General features: G+C 46.8%; 1 protein-coding gene across 8 annotated transcripts in view; it reads right to left on the bottom strand.

Annotated features, from left to right (window-relative positions):
* The window catches only part of LOC308580343 (uncharacterized protein), a 117,563-nt gene extending 97,789 nt beyond the window's left edge, over positions 1-19,774 (bottom strand). The window contains exons 1-3 of one of the 8 annotated variants that reach the window (XM_081181731.1): positions 19,048-19,153; positions 8,767-16,181; positions 3,839-4,216 (exon numbers count right to left, since the gene is read on the bottom strand). In XM_081181731.1, coding sequence (XP_081037857.1) covers positions 3,839-4,216; positions 8,767-8,901 — 513 coding nt within the window. In that variant the 5' untranslated portion in view covers positions 8,902-16,181; positions 19,048-19,153. Of the gene's footprint in view, positions 1-86; positions 378-3,838; positions 4,220-8,739; positions 16,182-19,047 lie in introns of those variants that run through there. The other 7 variants (XM_081181730.1, XM_081181728.1, XM_081181718.1 and 4 more) reach the window with 7 other exon arrangements.
* Positions 19,775-22,202: the final 2,428 nt, after the last annotated feature.

Here is a 22,202-nt window from a genome sequence, read left to right on the forward strand (position 1 = left end):
TACATTTATTGTATTTTGATGCTGGTGGAATGTATCTCTCTGTCCCTGTCTACAACAAATAAAAGTAACAGAAACGATTTAAATACATTAATTATAAATAATTATGGGAAGCATTTCCATCCCCCTTCACCGATTTTTCAGGATTGGTGTGCAACATCATTATCATCAATTATTCCCACCGTGGAAATAACACCTAAGATTTCACCTAAGAAAATCTGCACCCAGTACTTTACGAAAAGGATTCAAGAAACAAAGAGCTGCTTTGGAGAAGGCCTCACAACTTCCTTCTTCCTGTCAGGAACTTCCTTCCATTTGTCTCCTCTCCATCTTTTCCTCTTTCTCCCTCCACCATCCATCTATCCCTCTCCCCATCTCCTCTCCCCTGGAACTCACCAGATTTCTCCAAGGGTCCTGGGAGGGAATGCTCAGAGGTTGTGGGGAGGGATGCGGGAGACAGCCTGACCAGGTCAACTGTCCATCTTCCTCCTTCCATCCTGGCCAGGGTTGCAGGTTCCGTCTCAGCTAGGTTTGCAGCTTCAGCTTCCTGAGGAGCGCAGAATCCAGAGCAAGTTGCAGCTTCCTGGGAGGGAGGCAAGAAGAAGCCAAGGGAGTCTCAGAGCCCTTTCAAGAATTCTCCTGTCCAAGAGATTCCGCTGCCCCTGAAGAAGCCCCAATTGGGCATCCCCTTCCCAAGAGCTTTCACCCATTTTCAAACACCTTTGGCAATTCCTTTCACCTGCCTGTCCCACCTCCCTTCCTAAGGCTGGCATGGTATGCACATTAGTGGCCTGAGAGTAGATCCCATAGAACTTAAGAGTTAATTTGCAAAGGACTGCTCTGAATACATGGGTGGCCCTTGCATGGAGAAGAAGGAAGCCCCATGCTTGCATCCGGACCCCCTGGGAGAGGCAGGGGATCCACCCACTGCTCCCTCTGCCCTCGCTGCCGCCTCCTCTGTCCTCCTGCCCTGCAAACACCCTTTTCTCTTGTTCCTCAAGGGAGAGAGGCAGCTGAGGGAAAGAGCCTTCAAACCCATCCGTTTCCTCCTCTGCTCCCTCTCCTGTCCTTTTGGGAAACAGGAGCTTTGGTCAGGAGTAAACAACTTAAATGGCAAGTTTGCAAGATTAGCACTTTAAAGCACTGCTTGTTCCTACTATGTGTGTGTCTGTGTGTGTTTGGAGGTAGAGGACAACATACATGTTTACACCACGTGATTCCTTAAAGAGGGCAATTCTTTAAAACTGAAGGCCATTTCTAAGAAATGGAAGACTTCCGAAGGCAGCCTTTTACAAGGAAATTTTTGATGGTTTTTATTTTGTTGGAAGCTACCTAGATGGGCTGAGGCAACCCAGTCAGATAGGGAGGATGCAAGTAGTAGTAATAATAATAATAATAATAATAATAATAATAATAGATTCCTAAGCTTGTCCTGGGACACGAGTGGCGCTGTGAGTTAAACCACAGAGCCTAGGACTTGCCGATCAGAAGGCTGGCAGTTCAAATCCCCGCAACGGGGTGAGCTCCCATTGCTTGGTCCCTGCTCCTGCCAACCTAGCAGTTTGAAAGCACATCAAAGTGCAAGTAGATAAATAGGTACAGCTCTGGCAGGAAGGTAAACGGCATTTCCATGCACCGCTCTGGTTCGCAAGAAGCAGCTTAGTCATGCTGGCCATATGACCCGGAAGCTGTACGACGGCACCCTCGGCCAGTAAAGCGAGATGAGCGCCACAACCCCAGAGTCGGTCACGACTGGACCTAATGGTCAGGGGTGCCTTTGTTAGGATATTTCCGTTCCACCTTAAAAGGGAGCAGGCTTTGGGAGTCACAGAGTCTGTGCATGTCCTGTTCACAGGATGTTTATGTTCTGCTGTTGTTCCTTTCGATTTTGTCAGTTGGTCAGAGACGCTGACAAAGAACGGTCATGTTTTTCTTTGTTCTGTTCTATGCTAAATAAAGTCTGTAAAATATGCTCTTCTGTGGTGCAAGCTTTCTGCTGTGTTTCTGCTGATAAACAGTGTGCACAAGCCTGGAATGTGGGAATCTATTTCTAAGGCTTCGTGCCGCTAACTGCTGGATCTGCCTGTCTACGGGAGATTGATGGACGTCCGACAGCCGGCTTGGGCCATGATGGACTATATCTCCCTGGCAGTTTCCCAACACCCTTTACCTTTTTAAGCCTGTCCTGCAAGGCATGCTGATCAGAGACTCTGTCCAAACAACCCCTTTGAACGCAACAGGGCTTCCTATTTTTACTGCTTTCAGTGGGATCAGTCAAACCACGAAGCCACTGATCAGCCAGTTTCCTGCACAGTTTAAAAGGGAAGTTTTCCTTCTGCCCATAACTGTTGCATTATGGGGAAGCCTTGCTCCTTTTCTCTTGCATTCTGGGAAGTCTTGCTTATAATCTTTTCCCTGCTTCTGCACACACTGTGCAAACCTGTTCCAAACAACAAGACATTCCTTCCTTGTTCAGTCATCCTATGTTCATGGAAAACAACATGACCTGCTCTTCATGCCTAGCTGACCACATCTACAGAACTTGATTATTGTATTCTTTCATGTTATGATCAATCATTAGTAATTGTTTTATGCCATATCAATCTCTAGTTATAATTTAATTAGGAGGCTTCATGCCTGTCTAGTTCCAGCTCCGTTTCTCAGCCTTTAATCTATTAGCGATAAACGATCATATGTAATTCCCACCTCTCACATGTAATCCCCGCCTTGTACTTATGTTAACCAATCAGCAACAAGTTTCTTTGTGTATGTATCAACCAATCAGCCACAGGCCCACCTGTGGCAATGTTTGTAATATTCAATAAAAGAGGCTCACGGGGTCCACCCTGGCAGACGCCTCATGTTACACCTGCCTCTCTCGTCTGTCGTGGATTCATTCCTACACAGTTTGAAGTTAGCTTAATATCCCAGCTTATTCCAAAGCTGGCAGCCGTAGTTTCCTGGTTTGAGCAAAATGGAAAGTTTGTTAGTTATGGCTTCATCAGAGTTCCCCATCAGGGCCAGCCCAATCATGAGGTAAGGTGGGACAATTAGGTCAGGAGGCAGATGCAGGGAGATATGGGACCAGCACATTCCCAGCTCCCCTGTTTGTTAGCCTCGCTGCCAGTGCAGGACGACAGCTGGTAAATTTGTGCAACTACCCATGCAGAGTCCTTCTCTTTTCCCCTCTCTCACTAAAGGTTGGGTGCGGTCCTTCCTGGAGTGATGCATTCTGTTTGTGGGGGCCAGGTGGCGGCTAGAGTTTTTTGTTTTGAACTTGGGTCAACTTAGGTTTTATCGTAATGTACCAAATGGACATTAGTACAGCAATGTACTAAAAACTGTTCCTATTTGTAACCCAACTTTTCAGGCTGTGATTCAGTCATCTGAAAATGGACATTATCTTAATAAATCTTGGAACAATCTTGCAAGGTAGGCCAGTGTTATTCTATTTGCACTGCACATGGCAGTGGTGAGGCTGCAAGACGTGCCAAGATTTCTACCCCAGTGGGGAGCAAAAAGAGCATTTTGGAAATGGAGGAAATTTAGAGGAGGAAAACGGGGGTTGGTGGAAGGACCCCTCTTCTGACGTAGCTTCTGCTGTGATGAAATTCCGAGTTCCCTGTGGTTGCTTTATTAAAGTAACAACATTAGGAGATATGATCGCAAACCTCCCATGTGTAAGAAAGTTTGGTCTAGCAAGGCTTTTTAAAGTGGATTAGAGAGGAAGTGAAGGGAGGAGGAATAACCACCACCATAGCTAAACAGAAACTCCATGTCAAGAGGCAGTGGACCTGTGACCTCCAGGTGCTGGAAACCCGGGTGAGAGGAGGGCACTTACCTTTCCCAGAAGCCCCTCAGTGTCTGGGAGCAGGGTCTGGTCTGTCCCCCCTGCTCTCCCACTGGGCCACCGACTGGCATCTGCAGCTCCCCTGAAGGAGAGGACACCATCCCCGGAGTGGGGAGGACTGGGAGCCTGTGGGGTTTCCCACCCTGAACGAGGGGGCTGCATCGTCTTCAGGAAATCCTGCTTCTGGGCCTCCCAGTGCTGCGGCGGCTGCCCCTCCTCTGGCTCCTGCTTAATCTGACATAAATCTGCCCGAGGCAGAAGATCCCTGATGGTCCCAACTTGGCCGGCAGGAGGTTTCTTTCCTTTGCACTCCAGTCTCTCCCTTTGAATGGGTCTCCTGGGTCCCTGCTCTTCCATTTTTACGCCACCCTGCTGGAAAAGAAATAAACACAAATTAAAATAAAACTCAAGAATAAAAACAAAAGCCCATTTTTTAACCATTTGCCAGTTTTTGAAATATATTATTACTCTTTCTATTTCTGATGTTCAGGCTGTGAATAACAATCATTATGCCACCCAAACAGCTCCACCCAGGGACGAGGGGAAGTTATCCAAAGACTGGGGGAAACATCAAGGTTTATGGAAGTACAAATAATATTTGGGGGTGGGGGAACCAAGGCAGTGGAAGGAAATCCAAAAACAACCCAGTGAGAGGACTGAGCATGTTCAGTGGACAGGGAATGCTGATCCTGGCTGCAACTTCTAGCATGTTGGAAAGGCAGCAACAGATCTTTGTATATGATTAAGGCTGCGACAGACCCACCTAACATTGAAAGTACATGACTTCACCAAAGAAATCATGCGAGCTGCAGTTTGTTAGGGGAGTTGAGAACTGTAGCAATAAACTACAGGTCCTGTGGTTCTCTGGGGGAACCCACATGCTTTAAATGTATGGTATCTGCACAGCCCAAGAAACTGACAAAAGGAATATTGACCAACAAAATCAAAGAACTCACTCCAAAATATTTTAAATTTGATGGTCACAAACTCTCTTGACTGAAGACATTCTAACTGGCAGTCCATTGGCTGCATATGGCTTGCCAAGCCTCAGGGTGTGTCCTGCTAGTCCTTGCCGTTTCCATCTCCTGATCTGATCATAGGATGAAGATCTAAAATATATTGGAAAAAATATATTGGAAAGGAAGACACCTTGGTGGATTTCACCAATAGAGGTGTTAACTATTAAAAAAATAAATATGGAAGGGAAAAATGCCACCTATGAAGAACTAATTTGGAAGACAGATCAAGGGATTAAACTTAGACCATATGAAGAGATCAAAAATCTATTTACTGGGTGGTTGCAATACCACCAAGTAAATGACCTGCTAAAAGAAGACAAAAAGAAAGTAGGATTTGAAGATTAAAAAATCTAAATTTAATGTGGAGGTTATAGAAGGTAAGAACAAAACACTGTCAAGGATGTACGATATTTTGCTGGAGTGGTATACAAAAGATGAGGAGGTGAAGGAGGCCATGACTAAGGGGCGATAGACATTGGATATAACATCGACTTTGAGAGGTGGTTGGAACTATGGAACAAGAATGTGAGATTTACGGCATGCACGGCACTAAAGGAAAACCTGTGGAAAATGATCTACAGGTGGTACCATACACCAGTGAAATCAGCGAAGATTTATAAGTTGAAGGATAAAAGATGCTGGAAATGTAGAGAGGTAGAAGGTGACCTCTACCATATGTGGTGGTCATGTTGCAAAGTGAGAGGCTTTTGGGAATTGGTCTATAATGAACTTAAAAAAATCCTGAAATATACATTTCCCAAAAAGCCAGAAGCTTTTTTGTTAGGAATGGTCAGTAAAGAAATTAAAAAAGAAGATAAGATCTTGTTTCTATATGCCACGACAGCTGCAAGAACTATGTTAGCACAAAATTGGAAATTAGAAGTAATACCCAACATAAGTGAGTGGCAGGTTAAAATGATAAACTATGCTGAGCTTGACAGAATATCAGGAAGATTAAGGGACCAAGATGAACAGAAACTTCATGACAATTGGAAGAAATATTTAATGTATATGGAATCTAAAGCTCAGGTGACACTAGCGGGGTTGAAATAACTCTAACAGCGGGAAAGGCCTATGTAAAAGAGTTAAAAAGTACGCGACTATATAATTTATTCGATACTTACCAAAGGAGTGGAGGGAAGTCCAAGGCTCAGTTGAGACTAACTCAGTTATGTATTTTATTTATGATTTGTGAAGTGGATATAATTTGTATAAGGTATGTGGTGGATTTTTTGTTTATGTTTTTCCTGTATATATGTGCAAATATGAATATAAATTTATGGAAAAAAGAAGAAGATCTCTGTCTGTGCTGGAGAGAAAGATGCCTAAGGGCCCTTAGAGAGATCTTTTAAACTCCAATTTCAGCACAAACCAGCACAGTGCTGAAATGGGGTAAAAGCCCTGATCTGGAAATAAATGATCCCTCTGGCTGCTCTTTAAAGAGGATTTCTAAAGAACAATCTGAAGGGTCTTTTTTCCACAGATCTCACTGCTAATTCAGCAGAGTCTTCTTGTGCTCTTATTTCTCCTCCACCCCAGCACTGGGGTTGGAAGGTCTAAACATGTTGTTTGTGTTTGCAAGACTTGTATGTATGCTAGATGGCATGTCTGGTGAGTGCGTGCAGCACCTCTGGCGTGTGTGCATGTGACTTTATGGTCTGCATCTCTTTTCTGTGTGCGCATGCATGTGCATACATTGGCCACAAAGCTCACTGGAATGTGGCCTCCAGAATCAATGCAGCTTTAAGCCCATAAATGTTTCGTTCCTCTTCCTTTATCAGAACGAAAAATCAGATCCGGGACTATTAGGAGGAGAGAACTCCTGGATCTACAGAGTTAATGTTCTCAACATCCTATGGACACAAACTGCAACGAGATTTCTCTCTAATTACTTTCAGATTTTTTTCCTTAAAAATATGAAGCAGTATAGAAATGAAAGGAGTAATAATCTGAACATGAATAGCTAATTTCAATTTTGCCTTCCTCAGTCTTTAACAATACTGTCTTCAATGTTTTTATTATCATTAATTCATTTCCATATGCCACACTTCTTAAGAATCCTCCTTTCCTCTGCATTCTCAAAACTGTCACCCACTTCAACCCTCAGCCTTCATCTGAAAACTCAGCTGTATTACTGGGGAAGGAGGAAGATAAAACCTTTAACGAAACAAGCTTAAGGCTCTCTCACATATTTACATGCAGACACAAGAGGTCACCAGCTTTGATAGCTTGGGAAAAGATCAGATGCGTTCTCCGGGGAAAAGATCTATTAGCTGTTTTATTAGCTATGACAGATCAACAGTGCCTCCATGTGTAGGCACAGTGTACCTTGATTTGGGGTAGGCAAAAGAAGCCATTTCCTTGCTAAATGAATCAGATAGACATCATTGCCACAAGATGCGGTGATGGTGGTGGCTAAGAGGGCTGTATATTGTCTCCCTGCTTATTTAACATATGCAGAATTCATCATGCGAAAGGCTGGGCTGGATGAATCCGAAGCCGGAATTAAGATTGCCGGAAGAAATATCCAACAACCTCAGATATGCAGATGACATAACCTTGACAGCAGAAAGTGAGGAGGAATTAAAGAACCTTTTATTGAGGGTAAAAGAGGAGAGCGGAAAATATGGTCTGAAGGTCAACATAAAAAAAAGAAGATCATGGCCACTGGTCCCATCACCTCCTGGCAAATAGAAGCGGAAGAAATGGAGGAAATAAGAGATTTTACTTTCTTGGGCTCCATGATCACTGCAGATGGTGACAGCAGTCACGAAATTAAAAGACCTCTGCTTCTTGGGAGAAAAGCAATGACAAACGTAGACAGCATCTTAAAAAGTAGAGACATCACCTTGCCAACAAAGGTCCGTATAGTTAAAGCCATGGTTTTCCCAGTAGTGATGTATGGAAGTGAGAGATGGACCATAAAGAAGGCTGATCGCCGAAGAATTGATGCTTTTGAATTATGGTGCTGGAGGAGACTCTTGAGAGTCCCATGGACTGCAAGAAGATCAAACGTATCCATTCTTAAGGAAATCAGCCCTGAGTGCTAACTGGAAGGACAGATCGTGAAGCTGAGGCTCCAATACTTCGGCCACCTCATGAGAAGAGAAGACTCCCTGGAAAAGACCCCCCTGATGTTGGGAAAGATGGAGGGCACAAGGAGAAGGTGAGGACAGAGGATGTGATGGTTGGATGGTGTTTTTGAAGCTACCAGCATGAGTTTGATCAAACTGCGGGAGGCAGTAGAGGACAGAAGTGCCTGGTTTGCTCTGGTCCAGGGGGTCACGAAGAGTCAGACACGACTAAACGACTAAACAACAACAACAAGAGAGCTTTAGAAGGCGATCTGACCAATCCACAAGGGAGGGCGATAGGTTTATCAATGGCACTCTCAGAGGAAGGGGGGGCAGGAATAGTGGCCTGCAAAGGGTGTCAGGGGCTGCACAGTAAGAGACCCCCCCCCCGTGCTGCACTGCTCTTCCTCCCCCCCCCCAGCCTCCCCTTCCCTCTCCGCCGTGGGGAGGACCGTGGAAGAGGACGGGGCTCCCTGCTGAGGGACAGGGAGAGGGGCGGCAAAAGCCCCGGGCGACTATATGCATCGTCCACCGCGAAGCAGCAGCTGCCTTGGACCCCTCATTCTGCCCCTTGAGCTCAGGACTGAAGGGAGCAGCTCCCCAGGGTCTCCGGCAGGGTCCGTGCCAGCCTGAGCCAGAGATGTTTGCCCCTGCGCCCTCCTGCAGATGCCCTGCCCCTCAGCTGCGCCCCTTCCCCTTCCTGCCCGGGTGGGGGGGGGGCGCCCTGCAGCCTCTGACTCCACTCGGGGCCCGATCCTGCCAGGCCCACGTGCTCTCCCCCCCCTCCCGCCTCCTGCACCTCGGACTCCTCGCTCCGTCCCTGCACCGGAATCCGGCTCCTCTCCGGGGAAACTCGCCAGGCCACGGGCCGCTGCTCCTCCGCTCTCCTCGGCGGGGGACAGGAGAGTGCAGCCGCTCTCGAGTCCCCCTGGCTGGCCCCGTTTCCTGCCTCTCTGAGCATCGGAGCTCGCTGGCTGTGGGTTGGGCCCTGGGAGGCTGCGAGGCTGGATGCGCCCCCTTGCAAGGCGAGGGCTGCGAGACCGCCCTGCTGCTTCCCCTGCCCTCCAATTTGCAGCCGGCTGCTTCTGATACTGGAGGTTCTGCTCTTAGCTGTCGGGGCAAATGGATTAACCCTATGAGACCCGGTGCGCCGCAACCACAGTGTCGTCCGCGACTGAACCTAACGGTCAGGGGTCCCTTTATGAGATCTGGCCCATTCCTAGCCCTAGAAGAGCAGCAGGGAACAAGTCTTTGCACCCTTCTCTAGGGGTCTCACACGCCACCATCGTGTCCCTGCGCCCACAAATCGCTGAGCTGTCCTAGCTCAGTCGGTAGAGCGTGAGATGAATAATCTCATGGTTGTGGGTTCAAGCCCCAAATGAGAGAAAGTGGAAATAAAGTGTAATGTTACCTTAAAATCGTGTGCACAGTATTCCAATGGTTAAACACACACACACTTTCCCCCTTCTACACCCCTTCGTTTTCTTCTCTAATAAGTGGGGCTTTTTTATAGAAAGCTGTATCTCACATCAAAATTTATTACATCATTGGAATATATCTGGCATCTTATAAGCTATCCAGGGTGTTGCATTAATAAGTCTCCTTGTGATCAGGTGTTCAGTCACTGATTTCTAAATCCCCATCAGGAAATATTCCTGAAATACCCTTTCATGAAGCTGGAACGATGCCACTCTGCAGCCCAAATGCCTGGCTGGAGGAGGCAGTCCAGTTCCCAGCTCATGCAATCACTTAGCTCCAGCAACAGATGCCAGGATCAGGCTCTGTTATCTTTCCATACCCTCTATCATTTTTCTGATAGGGACATCCCGTTCTATGATGATTATTTTACTATTTATAACTCACACATCTTATCAGGTTGCCCTAGCACTATGGGCAGCTTCCAACATATATAAAAACATAAAACATTTTAAAATGTCCCTATACGGGATTGCCTTCAGATGGCTCGGGGGTCAGATAACTCCATACCCTCCAGAATTTCTCCAATGATAAAAGGGACATCCTAAGGAGAAGCGGGACATTCTGGGATCAAATCAGAAACCGGGATGGCTTCTCTAAATCAGGGACATGCCTGGAATATAGTGGCACTTGGATGGTCTGTCTTTCCCTGCTTTTTCCTTTGCTGCCTCTGGTCTCTGGAGAGCCAGTGTGGTGTAGTGGTTAAGAGCGGTAGTCTCGTATTCTGGTGAACCAGGTTCGCGTCTCCGCTCCTCCACATGCAGCTGCTGGGTGACCTTGGGCCAGTCACACTTCTTTGAAGTCTCTCAGCCTCACGCACCTCACAGAGTGTTTGTTGTGGGGGAGGAGGAAGGGAAAGGAGAATATCAGCCGCTTTGAGACTCCTTAAAGGGAGTTAAAGGCGGGATATCAAATCCAAACTCTTCTTCTTCTTCCTCTCCTGCCTCCATTCGGCAGAGGAGGGGAGGGGTTTTGGCCTTCATACTCCTCCCCCACCCCACCCCCCAAAAAACCAAAAGCTCAAGGGGACACACAAACACCTTTTTCGAGTGAGGACCAAAAAACTGCAACCTTTTATTATTTTATTACTTATTTTCGCAGTTTAATCAATCTGTTAGTTTTATTGTTTATAGCCAATGGCCACCACAATGCGATAGGAGCACAACTCACACAGCTGCAAAACAAAAGACATTGCATGCACCAGACCAGAACAAAGATATAGTGTCTAAAATTTATTTTCACATTTGTTTCAATGGGAAGGATATAGGGCAGCATAGTCCAGGTGGTGAGCTCCAGATTACAGCTTCCATCATCCTTGACTGGTCATCCCTGCTGGCTGAAGCTGATGGGAGCTGGACAACAACATCTGGGGACACCTCAATGACTATTCTGTGATATACAGAATCTACAAAGGATTAAGGCACTGATCCAGAAGACAATGAACTGTGAATAGGCCCCACTGAATTATTTTGCAGCAAGTGTAGCTAGGAGGAGAATGCATTGGCAGCAGGGTTTGGAAGCTGTTCCCTGACACAAATCCCCTTATTTCCTCCTCTGGAGATCTGAGGTCTACAAAGCAATGGGTTGTTTTATTCAGAATAAGCTCACTGAAATCAATGGAACTATCATCATCATCATCATCTCCTCTATGGGTACCGCTAAATGCTTTGAGCTTTTTGCTCTCCTAGTTTTAAGGCTCGCTGGTTTCTCTAAGTCTGGGGAAAGTGCTAAGGATGATGGTTTAATTTCCATAAATGAGAATGTTTTAAGATGGAGTTTCCTTGTGACACTTGGATGTGATTGGCTGACTGTGTGTCACATGAGGGAGGCATTCCATTCTGTTGAGACTGTTATTCCAGTAACTGTTGTTTTTAACTGCTTTTCTGTTCTTTTCTCTCTCTGTGCATGAGGGAGAATTGCTGCTGAGAGAGATGTCTCAGGATACTATTGTGTGTCAGTGTGATCCGTCTGAAGTGAAACAGTGGAAGATCACTAAATGCTAATAAGGAGAAACCTGTTCAAAAACAATTACTGCTGAGGTGAAAGTAAAAACCTTTCGTAAGAAACTGTAAGACAATTCAAGGGAGAACATGCCCGTGTTTGAATAAGCATGAGATTGTAAATATATTCTTCTCAGTTATATGTTTATGAAAGTAAAGTTCTTTTGAATATCAAGAGTCTGGACATTGTAGTCTGTAAAAAGGAACTATCACCTAGAACAGCTATTTAGCTTCTTAGCTATAAGCTACTCTGTTACTTTGGATATCATCAAAATTCACACACAGACTATAATGTTGCATACAGTATAACGTTACATACAGTATAATGGACCGGGCGCAAAGTTCTGTGAAGTGTTACCAGTCACCTGTTGAGTGAAACTGGGAACTGACTTGTCTGTTTTGACTGTTGGACCCATCTTCCCTTAGAAACGCAATGGTATCCAGCACGCTCCTGCTGTGCAGTGCTGAGTCATTCCGCTTCTCCTGGCTACAGCAGAGTTTTATCAGCAGTGGTATGCCAGTGTGTAAGGATTTATTAGCACGGCAGTAAAGCTCTGACACAGCTTCTTCTATTCTGCCTCACCCTCAGTTGACAGCTTGAGACAGAAATCTTTGGTACCCTGCAGATACCTTATCACTCTTTTGACACCATCCCAGGCAGTTACACTCGACTTTGTAGCCTCTCTGCTGAGCAGGTTTATAGCAAAGGCTATATTTGGTCTGCTCCATTGGGAAAGATATAGCAGACTCCCTAGAGCTGACTGAAAGACTTCGGGTTTCTCAAACTCAGATCTTTCCCCGAACTGTATTTCACAAAGTTCGTCTCCATGGGTGTTCTAACACCTGCACACTCCGACATTTGGAACTTCTCAAGTAACTGCTCAATTTTGCCTTTCTGACTGAGTAAGAAACTGCTGTCTTTGGTTCTATCAATCTGGACACCTAGGTACATTTTTACTGGTCCTAAGTTCTTGAGCTGACAGTGACTTCCAAGCTCCTTGGCAAACTCTTGCACTTGTTTCTGAGTCATTGCCAGGTGAATGATGTCATCAACGAACACCAAAACCAGCTCCTGTTTCTCTACACACCCTTTAAGGTACAGGCAGCTGTCTGCAAGAATCTTCTGGAAACCCATGCTTTCCAAAGCATCATTCAGACACATGTTCCAATTTCTGGCCAACTGCTTTAGGCCACAGATGGACTTGTGTAGTTTCCACACTTGATTTGGTTTTTTGCCTTCGACCCCTGGAGGAGGTAACATGTACAAATCCTCCTTTAGATCTGAGTTCAAATAAGCAACATCCACATCAAAGTGATAGACCTCTAAACCTCTCTGGGCAGCAATTGCTAACAGCATGTGTAGTGTTTCACTTCTGGAAGTTGGTGCATACATCTCCATATAATGCAACCCTTTCCTCTGTGTGAAATCTCTCGCTACCAGTCTCGCTTTGTACTGTAGCTGTCCAGTCAATGAGGGCTTGACCCTGTACACCCAATGACAGCTCACTGCCTGTTTTCCTTCTGGCAGTGTCATGGTGGAGAACAATCTTAGGGACCTCATAGAGTTTAACTCCTTTTCCATTGCCTCATGCCACTTATTGGCCTCTTCCTGAGGTAATTTCAAGACTTCCTCAAAGCTCTCTGGCTCACATTGAGCCAAACCAATCCACACACTAGTGGGTGAAAAACTTTCGGGAGGTTTTCTTTTTGTGGCGCGAGCAGATTATCTTAGCGCTACTTCAGATGGCCCCTCTGACCCAGATGTACTGGGTGCAGCCTGTGTGTCCTCAACCTCAGAAGGCTCTCCCTCTGATTTAATGCGTCTTCTGTGTCCCACAGGTTTGCCTTTGGGAGTTGTGGGCTCACTCTTTGCCTCTTGCTTTACTGCCTTAGGAGATGCCTGATCATGGTCTGGCTCCCCAGCAGATGTGGGTGCTAACTCTTCCTCTCCATCAGAGTCAATAGAAACCTCTGAGAGAATGTCAGGATTTCTGTGGATGCGTGCCCACCCATTTTGCTCACATAATTCAGCACTCCTGCTGAACAGAACCTGTGACTGGTTGCCTTCGGGGTAGCAAACCTCCATCCCTTTGTACCTAGTTCATACCCATAAAAAATCATTTTCCTGGACCTAGAGCCACCCTTTCAGCATTTGGCACCAGGACCCAAGCTTCATACCCCAAAAAGTGAAAGAAATCTACCTTTGGCTTCTTTCCCCGCAACAGAAAATAGGTGTGTCACCTACAGTAGAGTTGTAGGTTCAATTTAGCATGAAATTTGCCGGTTTCCACACCTCAGCCCAGAAACTCTGTGGTAGGCCTGAATCGAACAGCATGGCCTCCACCACTTCCTGAAATGTTCGGTTCCGCCTCTCTGCTACACCATTTTCCTGTGGCGAATAAGAGTTCGTCAACCTATGATGAACTTTCTTGCTGAAGAAATTCTGCAACGCAGACCCAGTATACTCTCCACCCCTATCCGATTGGACTTGGCACACTTTTAGAGAGAACTGAAGTTTGACCGCAGCGACCCACTCCTTTAACATGATGACAGCTTTACTCTTTTCCTTTAGAGATATCACCCAACCCATCAATTAAAATTAACACATATCTGGCCCCACCCAAACTTGCAACAGGCATGGGACCACAAACATCAGTGTGAACCAACTCAAAAGGTTTTGTGGTTACCCTGTCAGACCTTGGATAACTGCACATCTTGACTTTTGCTTTTTTGCATGCTCTACAATCTAGAAACTTAGAACATGACTTCATATTGCACCCCTCAGCGCACACTTGCAGCTTCTTAACATACCCCCAATTACAATGGGACATCCTTCTGTGCCACAAATGTTGACACAAGTGGTGAGTGGGTACATTCACACAATTTGACTTCGCTGTCTCGGTGTTACTCCTGCCTGTCTGTCCCATCCAGAACATACAACCCATCCTGGCATGCAATACTGACCAGCAGTTTCCCTTTCTTGGAAACTGAACACATATTATTCTCAAAACAGACTTTGAACCCATCTCCAACTAGAGATGACACAAACAGCAAACAGCACTTCATTCCTGGTAACACAAATGCTTCAAGATCAGTTTGCAAACAGTTTACAAACACAGTTCCAGCAGTTTGCAGCAACTTCCGTGAACCATCAGCTAAAGTAACAGTTTTCCCTTCAGGAACTGCTCTGCAGTTGCGCATTTGGACACCAGAGGGAGTCAGAATATGATGACTTTCACCGCTGTCAATCACCCAACGTTGATTGCTGGCCAACTCATCCTTCACTGTTGTCATGAAGCAGCCACATGGTATGACCCCTTATATCTGTTGCTCCCTTGTTGCTGTCGGCTTCCTTTGTAGTTTCTTCTGGTGCTCCACTGCTGGCCTGTTCCCCTTATCTGGTTGCTAGGAGCAACGGCCTTGGCAGCCTTTTGATCAGCTTCTTGGGGGCATTGTCTCTGCAGGTGGGTCTCAGATCCACAACGGTAGCACCGCCTAGTAGTAAAAGCTGGAACAGTGTCCTCGGCTTTAGCTGCACCCCCACTCCTCGAAGCAGAACCACCAAGGCTTTGGCCCCCCTCTCTCTGTCGTTTTTCCTCTTCATCGCACAAACGACTGGCCACAAACTGCATAGTTAAATCGGCCTGGGGCATTGCCTCAAGAGTTAAACACAGATTCTCATAACTCTTATCTAGGGAACTCAGAAGTATGTACACTTTCAACGCTTCTGGGAAATTGACATTTAACTGTCTCAGCTTGTTGAAAAAGCCAGCATCTTAGTTACATGCTCTTTGATGCTATCACCAGGCTTCAGCTTCAGGTCAAACAGACTTCTAGTGACGTGAATCTTGCCTCCTGCTCTCATCCAGTGATGGACACGCTGCAGCGCCTGCCAGACATCATGAGCACATTCCTGACCCTCCACAAGTGGCAACAGTGAGGAGTCAATGCTCAGCACTAGAACTCCCATTGCCCTCTGATCCTTCCTCAGAGCAGCAGCAGCCACAGCAACTTCGGCTGCAGCAGCACCGGGAGGAGCTTGGGCTGGAGGGGCTAGGGTACATTCCCAAAGACCCTTGGCTGTAAGCCAGGCCTTAACTCTTCGGGACCATTCTTCCCAATTTTTTCCATTGAGCCTCTCAAAAGGAACACAGTAGCTTTCCTGGACTTCAGCCACCCTTGAGCTATCAAGCCTGTGAGCTCTGGGACTCCTCACAAGTTCCTGGAGCCGAAGCGAGGCCTCTTGGGGCCCCTCGGCCTTCTGGTAGCAGAACCGCCAGAAGCTCTGCCGCTCCATCTCCGACCTCATGTTGGCGTCTTCTTCCTCCTCGTCCAGGATCTCCTCCTTCACTTTCACAGAGGAAATCTGCTCCCCTCCTTCCTCGTGTGCCTCCCCACTCAGTTCTGGCAGGGTCTGGTCTGTCCCCCCTGCTCTCCGGTTGGGCCACCGACTGGCACCCGCAGCTCCCCTGAAGGAGGCTGGAAGGACACCATGCCTAGAGAGGGGAGGACTGGGAGCCTGTGGGGTTTCCCACCGTGAACGAGGGGGGTGCATCGTCTTCAGGAAATCCTGCCACTGGGCATCCCAGTGCTGCTGCGGCTCCTCCTCCTCTGACTCCTGCTTAATTTGATGTAAATCTGCTTGAGATAGAAGGTCCCTGACGGTCCCAACTTGGTCCACAGGAGATTTTTTCCCTTTGGATTCCAGTCTCTCCCTTTGAATGGGTCTCCTCGGCCCCTTCTCTTCCATTTGTACGCTGCCCTGCTAGAAAGGAAATCAACACACACTAAAGCAACAGTATAGAATAAAACTCAAGAATAAAAACAAAAGCATATCTTTTAACCATTACAGTGGTGCCTCGGGTTACATTGCCTTCGGACTACGTAACCTTCTGCTTACCTTTGGGTTACTTCCTGGTTTTGACGCTCGCACATACGCAGAAGCGCTAAACCACACAGCCGCATGCATACATTCTGGTTGCAGATGAGCCTCCGGAATGGATTATGTCTGCAACCCAAGGTTCCACTGTAGTCAGTTTTTGAAATATATTATTACTCCTAATTCTTATGTTCAGGCTGTGAATGACAATGTCACCCAAATGACCCCACCCATGCACAAGAGGAAGTTATCCAGACCTGGGAAAACCCCAAGGTTTATGGAAGTACAAATAATATTTGGGGGTAGGAGAACCAAGGCAGTGGGAGGGAAATCCAAAAATAACCCAGTGAGAGGACTGAGCATGTTCAGTGGACAGGGCATGCTGATCCAGGCTGCAACTTCTAGCATGTTGGAAAGGCAGCAACAGATCTTTCTATAGGGTTAAGGCTGTGACAGACCCACCTAACATTTAAAGTATATGACTTCACCGAAGAAACCCAAGTTCTTAAGGGTGCTGAGAACTGTAGCAATAAACTATAGTTCCCGTGATTTTCTGGGGGAAGCCACGTGCTTTAAATGTATGATGTCTGCACAGCCTAAGAAACAAGCAAAGAGAAGGAATATTGACCAACAAAATCAAATAACCCACTTCATGTGGCCTGCTGGTCCCTGTGGTTTCCATCTCTTGGCCTCATCATGTGATGAACCTCTCTGTCTGTCCCAGAGAGAGAGAGAGATGTCTAAAGAGCCCTTAAAGGTAAAGGTAAAGGGACCCCTGACCATTAGGTCCAGTTGCAGACGACTCTGGGGTTGCGGCGCTTATCTCGCTTTATGGCTGAGGGAGCCGGCGTACAGTTTCCAGGTCATGTGGCCAGCATGACTAAGCCGCTTCAGGCAAAACAAGAGCAGCACACGGAAACGTCGTTTACCTTCCCGCTGGAGCAATACCTGTTTATCTACGTGCACTTTGACGTGCTTTCGAACTGCTAGGTTGGCAGGAGCAGGGACCGAGCAATGGGAGCCCACCCCGTCGTGGGGATTTAAACCGCCGACCTTCTAATCGGCAAGCCCTAGGCTCTGTGGTTTTGACCACAGCACCACCCGCGTCCCTACAAGAGCCCTTAGAGAGATCCTTTAAACTCCAATCTCAGCAGGAATCAGCACAGTGCTGAAATGGGATAGAAGCCCTGCTCTGGAAAGAAATGATCCCTCTGGCTGCTCTTTAAAGAGGATTTCTAAAGAACAATCAGAAGGGTCTTTTTTCTTAGAACTCATTGCTGATTCAGCAGGGTCTTCTTGTGCTCTTATTTTTCCCCACCCCAGAACTGGGGTTGGAAGGTCTAAACATGCTGATTGTGTTTGCAAGGCTTGTATGTATACCAGATGGCATGTCTGGTGAGTGTGTGCAGCATCTCTGGCGTGTGTGCATGTACTTTATGGTATGCATATCTTTTCTGTGTGCGCATGCATGTGCATACATTGGCCACAAAGCTCACTGGAATGTGGCCTCCAGAATCAATGCAGCTTTAAGCCCATAAATGTTTCGTTCCTCTTGCTCTATAGGAAAGAACAATCAAATCTGAGACTATCAGGAGGAAAGAACTCCTGGATCTACAGAGTTAATGTTCTCAGCATCCTATGGACACAAACTGCAATGAGATTTCCCTTTAATTGCTTTGAGATATTTTCCTTAAAAATATGTAGCAGTATAGAAAGGAAATGAGCAATAATCTGAAAATGAATAGCTAATTTTGATTTCACCTTCTTCAGTCTTTTACAATACTGTTTTCAACGTTTTTATTATATTAATTCATTTCCATATGCCACACTTCTTAATAATCCTCCTTTCCTCTGCATTCTCAAAACTGTCACCCACTTCAACTCTCAGCTTTCATCTGAAAACTCAGCTGTATTACTGGGGAAGGAGGAAGATAAAACCTTAAGACTCTCTCACTTATTTACACGCAGACACAAGAGGCCAGCTTTGATAGCTTGGGGAAAGGTCAGATGTGTTCTCTGGAGTATAGATCTATCAACTGTTTTATCAACAGTGGCAGATTAACAGAGCCTCCATGTGAAGGCACAGTGTACCTTGATTTGGGGCAAGGAAAAGAAGCCATTTCCTTGCTAAATGAATCTGATGGACATCATTGCCACAAGATGCAGCGATGGTGGTGGCAAAGAGAGCTTTCAAAGGCGATCAGACCAATTTACGAAGGAGGGCGGTAGGTTTATCAATGGCACTGGCAGAGGAAGGGGGGGCAGGAGTAGTGGTCTGCAAAGGGTGTCAGGGGGCTGCAGAGTGAGAGGGACACCTCCCTGTTGCACTGCTCTTCCATTTCCCCCCTGCCTCCCCTTCCCTCTCCCCCGTGGGGAGGACCGTGGAAGAGGACGGGGCTCCCTGATGAGGGACAGGGAGAGGGGCGGCAAAAGCCCCAGGTACGCAGCTGATCATGGGACGACTATATGCATCGTCCACCGCGAAGCAGCAGCTGCCTTGGACCCCTCATTCTGCCCCTTGAGCTCAGGACTGAAGGGAGCAGCTCCCCAGGGTCTCCGGCAGGGTCCGTGCCAGCCTGAGCCAGAGATGTTTGCCCCTGCGCCCTCCTGCAGATGCCCCGCCCCTCAGCTGCGCCCCTTCCCCTTCCTGCCCGGTTGGGGGGGGGCGCCCTGCAGCCTCTGACTCCACTCGGGGCCCGATCCTGCCAGGCGCACCTGCTCTCCTCCTCCTCCCCCCCCCCGCCTCCTGCACCTCGGACTCCTCGCTCCGTCCCTGCAGCGGAATCCGGCTCCTCTCCGGGGAAACTCGCCCGGCCACGGGCCGCTGCTCCTCCGCTCTCCTCGGCGGGGGACAGGAAAGTGCAGCCGCTCTCGAGTCCCCCTGGCTGGCCCCGTTTCCTGCCTCTCTGGGCATCGGAGCTCGCTGGCTGTGGGTTGGGCCCTGGGAGGCTGCGAGGCTGGATGCGCCCCCTTGCAAGGCGAGGGCTGCGAGACCGCCCTGCTGCTTCCCCTGCCCTCCAATTTGCAGCCGGCTGCTTCTGATCCTGGAGGTTCCGCTCTTAGCTGTCGGGGCAAATGCATTAGCCCGATGAGATCTGGTCCATTCCTAGCTCTGGAGCAGCAGGGAACAAGCTTTTTGCACCCTTCTCTAGGGATGTTCACACGCCGCCATCTGTGTCCCCGTGTACACAAATCGCTGAGCTGTTGGGGTAATAATAATAATACAGCAATAATAATAATAATACCGTTCCCATCTGGCTGCGTTTCCCTAGCCGTTCTGGGCAGCTCCCAACAGAATTATTTTTTAAAAAAAGATAGAATAAATCATCAAACATTAAAAACTTCCCTAAACAGCGCTGCCTTCAGATGTCTTCTAACCTCAGGGTTCGAGCCCCATGTGAGATAAAGTGAAAATGAAGTGTAATGTTACCTTGACATTGTGTACACAATAGTCCAGTGGTTTAAACACCCTACAAAAATCCCTTCCCCTTTCTGTGTCATCTCTAATAAGTGGGTTTAGAAAGCTTTTTCTCAAAATTTATTATATAATTGGAATAGATCTGGCATATATTGTATAAGCTATCCAGAATGTTGTACTAAGTCTGGTTGTGATCAGATATGCAGTCACTGGTTTCTAAATCCTCATCATGAAAAATTCCTGAAATACCATTTTAGGTAAAATTAGCAAGTTCAGATCCAAGTGTAGTATGTAAGTGTAGCATACGATATATTTTTCTTTAATTTGACAGGTGTTGGATACCACTTAAATTTTAGCTTATAAAATGTTAAGCTTCTAAGTGATTCTGGAATAACATTTTGAGTTGGGCTTCCTCTTTAACAGTAAACTATCCTTTTCTTCTTTCTCCAATTAAAGAAATAAAAAAGCAGTATTATTTTACAAAAACTGTATTGATTTTTAAAACATGGGTTCACTGGTGATAATAACCGAGGTTTTCCAAATGCAAAAGCAAATAGGTTAAGGCAGTGGTGACTTATGGAGGGCTGGGGGAAGTGGGGTGCTGCACAAATGCCTGCCCTCCTGGCTAGAGTTGCCATATTGCAAAGTGAAAATCTGAACTGAAAAATTCTTGAGCTTTTGGGGCAAAATCTCAAAATTGCTGTTTCTGAGCTATTTTTGTGGAAAAACGGCTCCCATACACCTAGGTTTCTGTGGTTGAGGCCTTGTCACCTGAGAGAGCCGTGTCCAACCCACCCCAGATTCTTCTGTTGTAATAAACGAGTTAAAGTAAGGGTAAAGGGACCCCTGGACCACTAGGTCCAGTCGTGGCCGACTCTGGGGTTGCGGCGCTCATCTCGCTTTATTGGCCGAGGGAGCCGGCGTACAGCTTCCAGGTCATGTGGCCAGCATGACTAAGCCGTCTCTGGCGAACCAGAGCAGCGCACGGAAACGCCGTTTACCTTCCCGCTGGAGCGGTACCTATTTATCTACTTGCACTTTGACGTGCTTTCAAACTGTTAGGTTGGCAGGAGCACAGACAGAGGAACGGGAGCTCACCCCGTCGCGGGGATTCAAACCGCCGACCTTCTGATCGGCAAGACCTATGCTCTGTGGTTTAACCCACAGCGCCACCCACGTCCCTAATAAACGAGTTAGTACAGTTTACGGCTTTCACACCCACCCCACATTCCCCATTCCTGTCTCTTTTCCACGTATTATCGGATTGTGATGTTGGCTTAGATGGTGGGTTTAGATCTCCTCCTTTACTACAGACACCCCCAAACAACCCTGGGAAGTGTAGTTTGTTAAGGATGCTGAGAATTGTGAGGCGGCCCCTACTTCTCTCACATAACTACAGTTCCCAGAGTAGTTTAACAGACAATCCCTCTTCACAGGAAACTATGTAGCTCTGTGTGGGCAATGGGGAGGGGTTTTTTCTAAGGCTTTCAGCACCCTTGAAACTACACTTCCCATGGTTCTTAGGGAGAAGATGTACCTGTTTAAAGTGGTATGATACTGGTTTAAATGTAACGTGCAGACAGGGCCCCAGTCTTAAGCAAGACACACAGGAGAAAGTGAATCAGATCCACCCATCCTCACACAAAAAACCTGACTAACTTTTTTTAATAATAAAAAACAAACATTTTATTTAATTTTTTTGAAAAGAGCAGGAAATTTTAAGTAACCAAAGAAGAACAAAGCAAAGGCAGTAGATTCCTTCTGAGCAGGTTCCGTAATCCTTAAGAAAGCAGCAACTCTGAGGAAACGTTCTGTCCAAAATCAAACCAGTTTTTTCTTACTTGATCCACCCCCCTGAGCTACTCTGCATTGGGAGGGGGGCCAGAATAGCCCCACTGCAAAGCCAAGGGGACACAAAGGAAACAACCCCTCCCTGCTGTTGACTATCAGCAACTACTCTCGCAGGTAAACTGCTCATAAACAGGGGGCTCCATATAGTTATCGTTACCTCTTGTGGTGAGCTCAGGTGCTGAATACTCACAGCATTTATTCAAAAACGGGTCACCGAGAAACAAGAAGGGAGGTATTAGCATGCTCAGAGGGAACACCAAGGTTTTGCAGAAATACAAAAAAAAGACCCCCTAACCCCGCAATATTAAAAAACCCAGAACAGCCCAATAAGGACTGAGCATGCTCAGTGGTAACCAAGTGCTATGTGTTTGTTCGGAAGAGGGGAATGGAATGGAATATCCTAGGAGAGGGCATCACGGGCTGGCTGGCTGGCTGCAGTGCTGAACGTGAAAATTCCAGAGGTCTTGTATGCCTTGAAAAATAGCCCATCCTCCAGGAATATATCAAAACCCACTTTAACACCACCACCAATTATTTTGATCTGGCTCACAAATAATTCCACCTCTACTGCCAACTATCCCTTTGGGTTGAAGGAACATCAAAAACACCAAAATGAGCAAGAACCTAATCCCACCCCC

The sequence above is a fragment of the Podarcis bocagei genome (assembly GCF_964188305.1).
Source record: "Podarcis bocagei genome assembly, chromosome: 2".
Taxonomy (NCBI): Eukaryota; Metazoa; Chordata; class Lepidosauria; order Squamata; family Lacertidae; genus Podarcis; species Podarcis bocagei.